General features: G+C 53.3%; 1 protein-coding gene across 2 annotated transcripts; it reads left to right on the top strand.

Moving 5' to 3' along the window:
- Positions 1 to 650: 650 nt before the first annotated feature.
- LOC100353880 (protein FAM24A) lies at positions 651 to 3,362 on the top strand. 2 transcript variants are annotated; one of them, XM_089313874.1, is made up of 3 exons: positions 651 to 1,042; positions 2,003 to 2,129; positions 3,036 to 3,362. In XM_089313874.1, the coding sequence occupies exons 2-3, from the start codon at positions 2,014 to 2,016 to the stop codon at positions 3,205 to 3,207; spliced, it is 288 nt and encodes a 95-aa protein (XP_089170000.1). In that variant the 5' UTR covers positions 651 to 1,042; positions 2,003 to 2,013; the 3' UTR covers positions 3,208 to 3,362. The 2 variants fall into 2 exon arrangements, with proteins under 2 accessions (XP_089170000.1, XP_008248468.3); XM_008250246.5 differs by having other exon boundaries at positions 651 to 2,129.
- Positions 3,363 to 9,353: the final 5,991 nt, after the last annotated feature.

Here is a 9,353-nt window from a genome sequence, read left to right as displayed (position 1 = left end):
GGTACCCCACCTTCTGTAATATTTAACTTTTAATTTGTAGCATCCCCACATTTCTGTGTCTTTTAAATTGAACTCTTACACCAGTTTTGGATTAGCAGTCAGACCCCGAAAATTACTGGAGGAAATGAGAGCTGAGAAGGCAGAGATGTAGAATTAAGCGATTGGACGCGCTGTTTCTGTTCCGTGGGAGCTAAGAGACTTGGGCACAGAGGAGAATTCAGAACTCTGTGAGGCAGGCGGCAGGAGAGCTGACGTCACACAGCCTGCAGCATGGAAGGCGAGTGAGTGCGCCCTGCGGGGGTAGCACGAGACCGCGCTCCCAGAAGCCAGCGCCTCGACTCTGGATCCCACTTCTTCCCAGCGGGACTGCTAGCGCCTCCTCTCTCAAAGTGCAGGGCTCAGAAGTTCCTGATAGAATCTCCCGTCTCCTGAAGGTGCGTCCATGGGTTGGGGCTCGGGGGGGGGGGGGGGAGAATCTCCCGTCTCCTGAAGGTGCGTCCATGGGGTGGGGGCTCGGGGGGGGGGAGAATCTTCCGTCTCCTGAAGGTGCGTCCATGGGGTGGGGGCTCGGGGGGGGGGGGATCTCCCGTCTCCTGAAGGTGCGTCCATGGGGTGGGGGCTGGGGGGGGTGGGGGGTACTTGTTCTTGTTCTTATTTTGTTGTTTTTTTTTTAGTGAAATGGTCTCAGTCCAGCTCTGGAGGGCTGACCTTAGTAAACATGCTTAGAGGGCGGATTGTCTGTGCTCTCCTAGCTCACTGTTCAACTAAGGAAACTGCTGATTCCACGCGATTCGGATTTCCTGGAGGATTTTGTTAGGAGGAAGCACATAGCAAGGAGACTTGTGGGCTACTAGAAAGTCGGAACGAGGACTAGAGGCTCCTCGGGGCTGGGCTCTGGTCTTCGAAGGCCATCCCCTGCTGAGCCTGGACCAGGGTGTGGCTGGACGCTGGTGGATTCTCCCTAGAGCCGGCGCTGGCAGGACCCGGCTGTCAGTGGGAGGCTGATAACCTGCTTTCCCCAAACGCAAGTCAGTTACAAAAGGTCTGCGTATTCTCAGTGTTCTTAACATTTTGGGGGAAAAAATGAAGTTCCTTAGTCTCATTTAAAAAAAAAAAAACCATTTGTTTATTTGAGAGGCAGATTTGGGGGTGGGGGGGCCTTCCATCCACTGGTTTACTCCGCAAATGGCCGCAGTGGCCAGAGCTGGGCTGATCCGGAGCCAGGAGCTTCTTCTGGGTCTCCCACGTGGGTGCAGGGGGCCGAGCACTTGGCCCATCTTCCACTGCTTTCCCAGGCCATTAGCAAGGAGCTGGATGGGAATTGGAGCAGCCTGGACTAGAACCGGCGCCCACATGGGTGCTGGCACTACAGACAGAGGCTTAACCTACTACACCAAGGCACCAGCCCCCATAGGCTCATTAAGTATTTTTCTTAAGATGTATTTACTTGAAAGGCAGCGTGACAGAGATCTTCCAATTTCGGCTCATTCCCCAAATGGCTGCAATGGCCAGGGCTGGGGCAGACTAAAACCCAACCTCCATCCGGGTCTCCCACGTTACCTGTCGGGGCCCGAGCACGTGAGCCATCGTCTGCTTTCCCAGGCTCGTTAGCGGGGAGCCGTGAACGGGCACTCAGGGTATTCTGACCTTGTGGTGCCAGCTTAGCCCACAGTGCCGCCTCCTGCCAACTCCCAATTAGGTGACGAGTGATTTCTATTCCTATCAGGAAATAAACGCAAGCCCATTTGATACTTGGGGTGCATGCCACTGCCCGTGGAAGGTGAAGGTTCTCCCCATGTCTGTGCCACTGCTTCCTCCTTCCTGCACCCACATTGCCATCCCTTGTCATCCACAAATGAACCCCTTTACCCGCCCCTGGGAGGCAGAGTCACGGTCTACACAGGGAAGGAAGGCTCTGTGGGACCCTTGGGACGCACCCTGGGCTGCTTGTGGCTGCGCGACAGGGCGGCTGCGTTCACTGTTGCCTGCCTCTCTCTGCCAGGTCGGGAAAAGATGTTTGACCTCAAGACCAAGGTGATGATCGGCATTGGCAGCAGCCTGCTGCTGGCCGCCGTGGTGCTGATAGGGGTTGTCATCGGCCTTTACATCAAAGTGTCCAACGCGCTGAAGTGAGTCACATGGGTGGGAGTGGACAGCGCCCCCTCACGGGGCCCTGGGCTCGCTGCTTGGCCAGGGTCGCTGCTTGCAGCTGTGACCTCCCCCTGGCTGAGCTCACAAGAGCAGTCGGGAGAGGCCAACGCAGGGCGGGTGGGGTCTCGGGCTGCCTCCCCCCTGACTTGGGCGCCTGAGCTCGACCACAGAGTGTCCCCCGCCGGGGGCAGTGCATCAGCGCTGCTTTGCTGTCACCGGACCTCACTGGGTCTCTGTCAGGTGATGAACTCGGGCCGTGGCCGAGCCTCCCCCGTCCTGGGCGCTGGAGCCTGAACCCTCCCTGGGGGATGCTGTGGGCGTGAGCCTCTGCTGCCTGTTCACGCAGGGGGTGGGCGAACTGACCTCTCGCCCCAGCTGGGAGCTCCCAGGGCGTTCCTTGCTCACGGCCAGCGTTCCTGGGGACGGTGAGGTGGGCCCGTAAGGACAGACGTCCTATAGAGGACAGCCGGAGAGGCGGTAGGTCAGCTGAGAGATGTCCAGCGTTAGGGGAGAGGAGCTTGCAGGCGTGGGCGACGTTGGTTGTCGGAGCAGCCGTGTCCCGCTGCAGGGAGCCGGGTGGTGAACCCCGGAGCCCGGGCAGAGCCGTCTGCAGCACCTTCCCCTCATCCCTGCTCGCACAGCAGGCTGCCCCTGGCTGGCAACCCGCTCTCCCTTGCTTTCGGAACCTGAGTTTACCTGCACAGCATCGTAGGAGGGGAGGGGACCGAGGGAACTTGGCACAGAGGCAGAGAGCTTTAACCTAGGGCTGGTGGCGCCTGCTTGGCGGGCTGAAGCCCTGAATTCCCTGCCACCCTGAGAATTGTCAGAGAGGCTGGGAGGAAAGAAAAATTCTGACCCCGACTTTGTGTTTGTCGTTTCCCTAGAGCTGCAAAGGAACCTGCTGTTTGTGGAACCAAGCATTCAACCAAGGTCTTCCCAGGAAAAACCAACCCCACGGATTCCTGTCGTGCCTTCCCATGCTGTGACAACAGTAGCATGTATACAGATTTCGATCCCCTGCCACCTTGCTCGTGTGCAACCAACGAGGGACTCTGACTCGGGAAATGTGGGCACTAAAATCTTCATGAGCAGTATTTCCCTCTTATTAGAATGTCCTACTATCCAATCAGGTTCTGTAGTATTTACATCACACGATTTCTGTACAATGTTATTTTATGTGCTTTTGAGTAAATGTATGGTATTAAAGAGAACCTGTGTCTAGTGTCGCATTCGCTGTCAACATCCCTGTTCAAGAGTACGCGTTACCCACGAGGACCTGGAGCAAGGTGTTGGGGCCATTACGCTGCCAGGAAGAAGGAGAGCCCGCGAAGACAGTCCCTGTTGGTCTTGGGGCGTTTGCAGTCTGAGCCCTGGCCAACGGTGCCAGGCTGGGGTGGAGCGCCGGGCTCCTGCGCCCCACCCAGCTCCTCCCTGCAGACAGTGCTGCGTTGTCCTGAAGGGGGCGCCATGGGTTGGGCGAGACGGAGGTCAGGCAGGCAGGACATCTCTGGTGAAAATGGTCTGCCCCGGTCCTGATGGGGCTGAGCTCAGCGTCCTCAAGAGAACTCAGAAGACCTGCGATCCCTCCTGGTCACGCCTGCCTTCGCCCTGACGTGACCTGTGCTGACCTGGCCACTCGTGTCTGCAGTGTCCCGGGGACCTCCAGCCCAAGGCGAAAGCCCAGGCTCCCTTGACCACAGCGGGGGCAGTGCTTCTGCTCTGCAGCCCCCTGTGTCCTGGCTCCTTCCGCGGAGCCTCTCGGAGCACACACTGGTCAGCAGGGACAGTGGACTCCTCCTCCCCCTCCCGCTCAGGTGAGCACCTGGCGGGATGCCTGAGTGACCCGGCTGGACCCAGAGTGCCTGTGCCACCCCTGCCTCCCCAACCCTGCAGTCCTGGGACTCGAATGGCTTCCATTCTTGGAGGACTGTGGAGGCCTAAGGAGTCAGCGTCGTCACTGTCCAGGCAAAGGCTCAGTCCTGCGAACAATTTCCCAGGGCCTGCGTGGGCCAGCTGCTGGGGGTCCCCGTGCCAAGCTTTAGCTGGGCCCGGCTGCAGACCCTCCTGGAAGGGGTCAGGGACACAGACCGGCTGTTGGGGATTGTTGGTCACAGTCCAGTCTCCTGGCTGCTAGGTTCTCATGGAAGTTCGCGCCTGGGTGGCTGGAGCGGACACGTCTCCCTGCACATGGCCAGGATCTTATCTGCCCGGGTGGATATGAAACTTGGATCTGCATAAAAACCGGAGGTCCCCACGCCTCTCAGGAGTGGAGGCTGTGAGAAGGCTCTGGCTCTTTCCGTTTTTCCTAAAAGCAGATGGGTTTAAACTGCCCCAGTATACTCACACATCAATGATAGCAAGACCACAATGAAAGTACCGGAGTTGGTTTCCTAATTTAATGCAGGCTCAAATTCAGCTTCAGAGAAGGTTGCTGTCTTGTAAAAGGAACAGATGCAAAGGCTTAGCCCACGTTAATCTTAACTGAAGACTTAGTTTCTCTAAAAAATCTTTGGGGGGCCAGCACGGTGGTGCAGTAGGTTAATCCTCTGCCTGCAGTGCCGGCATCCCATATGGGCGCTGGTTTGAATCCCACTTGCTCCTCTTCCAATCTAGCTCTCTTGTGGCCTGGGAAAGCAGTGGAAGATGGCCAAAGTCCTTGGGACCCTGGACCCGCATGGGAGACTCGGAAGAAGCTCCTGGCAGGACACTCGGCATCACCTCCTCAATATTGTTACAACTGAACCGAGAAGTTCCCTGGGCCCCCGGCCATAAGGAGGCTCCCGAAATCCCCAGGAAGGAATAAATCACTAGTGCTGGAAAAGCCCCTAAGCCGGCATCAGTGGGCCTCAGGTTTTTCTCCTCGACTGCAATCCTCAGCTAATACCTGGCCTACTCGCCACTGCTCCTCTGCAGTGAACTTTATTTTTAAAAAAGATTTATTTAGGGGTCAGTGCTGTGGCATAGCAGGTTAAGCCGCGGCTGCGGCACTCGCATCCCATGTGAGTGCCAGTTCGAGTCCCTGATGCCCCACTTCTGATCCAGCTCCCTGCTGATGAACCTGGGGAAATCAGCACAGGGTGGCCCCAGTGCTTGAGGCCCTGCTACCCTTGTGGGAGACTGGATGAAGCTCCTGGCTCCTGGCTTTGGCCTGGCTCAGCCCTGGCCATTGTGACCATCTGGGGTTTGAACTAGCAGATGGAAGATCTCTCTCTGTCTCTTCCTCTGTGTAACTCTGACTTCCAAATAAATAAATAAACCTTAAAATAAGCAAGATTGTCCTGTCTTAAGAAAGCTTGCATTGCTCCATTTTAGAACAAGTTCTTGAGTGGGATCCTGGTTTATGTTATTACTACTTTAGGCACTAAAGTACATCACTTCTAAGTCAGTTACCTGGTAATAATTTGCCTATAATACAAGGAAATAGTTAGGTATTGGTTTCAATAATAAAAACAGTACATTCCAAACCAAAAGCCACATAGCTCATGGTAAATTATCAACGTATATTATGCTTAAAGTGTGACCTTTATCACTGACTGACGGAAATAAAATTAATCTCATGTATGTTTTGTGAAAACAAAACACTTTAAAAGTGAAATCTTATTTAGGCTGATAAAAGCTTTGTTAGAAAGCCTTAAACCTGATATTCTATCATGTGTTCTTACATCATGAAATAGCTATTTTCTACTTGAATTTCCTTTTTTTTTTTTTTTTTTTTTGACAGAGTGGACAGTGAGAGAGAGAGAGACAGAGAGAAAGGTCTTCCCTTTGCCGTTGATTCACCCTCCAATGGCCGCCACGGCCGGTGCACCGCACCGATCCGAAGGCAGGAGCCAGGACTTATCCTGGTCTCCTATGCGGGTGCAAGGCCCAAGCACTTGGGCCATCCTCCACTGCACTCCCGGGCCATAGCAGAGAGCTGGCCTGGAAGAGGGGCAACTGGGACAGAATCCGGCACCCTGACCAGGACTAGAACCCGGTGTGCTGGCGCCGCAAGGCAGAGGATTAGCCTAGTGAGCCGCGGCGCTGGCTTGAATTTCCTCTTGAACATTTTGTATGTGTATGTTTTAAAAACACCTGTCTTATAACATGAATTTTTTTTTTTTTTACCTGGACCGGCGTGGTGTAGCAGGTAAAGCCGTCGCCTGTGACGCTGGCATCCCATCTGAACACCGGGTCAAGTCCCGGCTGCCCCACTTCTGATCCAGCTCCCTGCTAACGGCCTGGGAAGTGCTTGGGCCCCTGCACCCACAAGGGAGACCCAGAAGAGGCTCCTGGCTCCTGGCTTTGGTCTGTCCCAGCCCTGGCTCTTGTGGCTAGCAAATAAAAGTAAATCTAAAAAACTTTTTTCAAAAACCTTTCCCAGCATATTTCTGGGTTGCAGTGCTACATTTCAATACATATATACAATTGTATATACATATATCCACATATATACATATATACACATATATATACAATGTGTCCTGATCAAACCAGGGTCATCAACACCTCCCCTTCCTTGACCTTGCTTTACGACTGCAGCCTTGACACCCTTTTTTCTATCTGCTCATAAAACAGGTTATTGTGAACTACTGTCACCCCACAAAGCTGTGTAGAACTAGGACCTTACTCCTTTGATCCATTATCCAGATTCCTTCTCACCCTCCTGCCCCTCCCAGCCTCTGGTCATCACTTCGAGTACATTCACGAGACATGAAATTGTATCAGAGAGACACCTGCTCCACCATGTTTATTCCAGCACCGTTCACAACAGCTGAGATATGGAATCAATTAGATAACTGTACACAACCAGATGAATGGATAAAGGAAATGTGGTACATACACAGGGGGATATTATGCATCCATAGAAAAGAATGAAATCCTGTCACTTTCAGCAAAACAGATAGAATCGGGAGCCATCATGTTAAGTGAAATTGATGCCATTAAAATTAAGCCAGGGCTGTTCACCACTGGACAGCAGGTTCCCCAGAGGGAAGAGCGGATGCAAGGAAACAGGTGCATTTGAAAGGCCAGCAAACTTGGAGAGAAGCAGACACTTCCAGTCTCAAAAGTACTTTTCCCAATTTGCGAGCTGGCAGGAGGGTTTTTAAAAGGAGAAGAGGGGACTGGGGGAGGCTAGGGAAGATGACGGTTCAGCTGATTCGTCAAGCAGGTTCTCAGGGGTAGTGTCCGTACTCCTCTTGATGCCAACAGGTGGAGGCTCCTTTCACATAAGTCTGGCTGTTGGGCTGGCACTGGGGTACAGTGGGTTGAGCCACAACCTGAGTTGCTAGCACCTCATATCGGGGCAGTGATCTGAATTCTGATTGCTCTGCTTCCGATCCAGCTCCCTGACAACGTGCCTGGGAAAGCAGCAGCAGACGGCCAAGCGCTTGGGCCCCTGCACCCACGTGGGACACCAGGATGGGGTTGCAGGCCAAAGCCAGGAGCCAGGAGCTTCATCTGGGTCTTCCACGTGGGTGCAGGGGCCCGCAGACTTGGGCCATCTTCCACGGCCCTCCCACGCACATCGGTAGGAAGCTGTATTGGAAGTGGAGCAGCCAGGAATCGAACCGGTGCTTGCTCCCATGGGATGCTGGCGCCACAGATAGAGGTCCAGCCCCTGGAATTCTTAAGCAATCCCCATTGATCTGTTGAGCCAACCTTCTGATTAATGACAACATCAGCAGTTAGCTTTTGTTAATTAGGATGTAAAAAGCTGCAGGGGTCCGGGGAGTCGAGGTTAGAACCTAAAAGGGGAAGGAGGATGTTTTCATGATGGGTTCAGAGTGTCCCAGACACAGACACACACTTCACGTTCTTCCTCTGGCTGCTAAACAACCTGAACGCAGTGCAGTGGCTCCTCTTGAAGGTCAACCCGCTTCGAGATCAGTGGTTTCCAAAGACACAGCCAGCCTTACATCTGTGGAAGAAATGCCTCATTCCTTCCAGAAGCAGACTGGGAGCTGTCAGGGAGCTGGGCCAGAAGTGGGGCAGCCAGGACAGGAGCCGGCGCCCCTACGGGCTGAGGCACTGCAGGCAGCGGCTCTACCCCACAGCACAGCCCCGATCTCGCTTCTTTTCAGAAAGTAGGGAACGTGAATTCCAGAGCGGAGGGTCAGCTTGCTCAAGGGACAACTCTACCTTGGCTCCTTTGAGTCGTTTTCTCCTCCTGATCCGAGCCTCCGGCTGGAATGCGTGGCGCTTGTTAGGTTTTTAAGGATAAGCCACAAGGAAATAAAACTCTTTACAGCAATGTATTAGGTGGAAATGATTCCGGTATAAAGAAGTTCTGTGATCCCTGACTTTATTATTTGTATGAGTAGGATTCTGGCTCGTAACACATTATTTCTATGGCAAAACCCAAACAATAATAAATGAGCCCTCAAGCCATGGAGGAAATGTAGTGCGCGCTAAGTGAGGGGAGTCAGCCTGCAAAGGGGTGTTCAGTGGGTCGGGCTGCGCAGGCGTTCGCAGTGGGTAGGGCCGTGCGCGGGTGTTTGTGGTGGGAAGGGCTGCGTGCGTGTGGGCATTCAGTAGGTCTGGCCGGGCTTCAGTGGGCTGGGCTGGGCGCCAGCGTTCAGTGGGCCGGGCTGTGCCCGGGTGGCGGCAAAGCTCATACAGGGACTCTGCACTGTTCTCTCAATTTTACTGTGAACCTAAAACTGCTCTTTCTTTAAAGAAACAAAAATGAGGGGGCGCAGCGGGTTAAGGCCCCAGCCTACTGCACTGGCATCCGATATGGACACTGGTTCGAGTCCCCACTGCTCCTCTTCCAATCCAGCACCCTGCTAATGCACCTGGGAAAGCAGCGGAAGATGGCCCAAGAGCTTGGGGCCCTGCACCTGCGTGGGAGACCTGGACAAAGCTCCTGGCTCTGGCTGTTGCAGCCATTTGGGGAGTGAACCAGCGGATGGAAGACCTCTCTCTCTGTCTCTACCTCTCTCTGTAACTCTTTCAAATAAATAAAATAAATCTTTAGAAAATAAAGAAAACAAAATTAAATTCCTATTTAATTTATATTTAATAAATTTATTATTTAATAATTATTCAATTTTATAAGCACATTCACTACAAAGGGTTATATGATGGAGTTGCAAATTTGAAAATTTGTGAGTGGATGTAATTATAGAAATTCCACAGTAGAAAACCATCTTCTTCCAACTTCAAGGAGGAAATTTTCCCAATTGACCAAACGCGTTTTACAACCATGGAAAACACTG

This window comes from Oryctolagus cuniculus, chromosome 15, assembly GCF_051225735.1.
Source record: "Oryctolagus cuniculus isolate XC-2025 breed Fujian yellow rabbit chromosome 15, ASM5122573v1, whole genome shotgun sequence".
In the NCBI taxonomy this organism is placed as follows: Eukaryota; Metazoa; Chordata; class Mammalia; order Lagomorpha; family Leporidae; genus Oryctolagus; species Oryctolagus cuniculus.
This window is presented reverse-complemented; position numbering and strand designations above follow the sequence as displayed.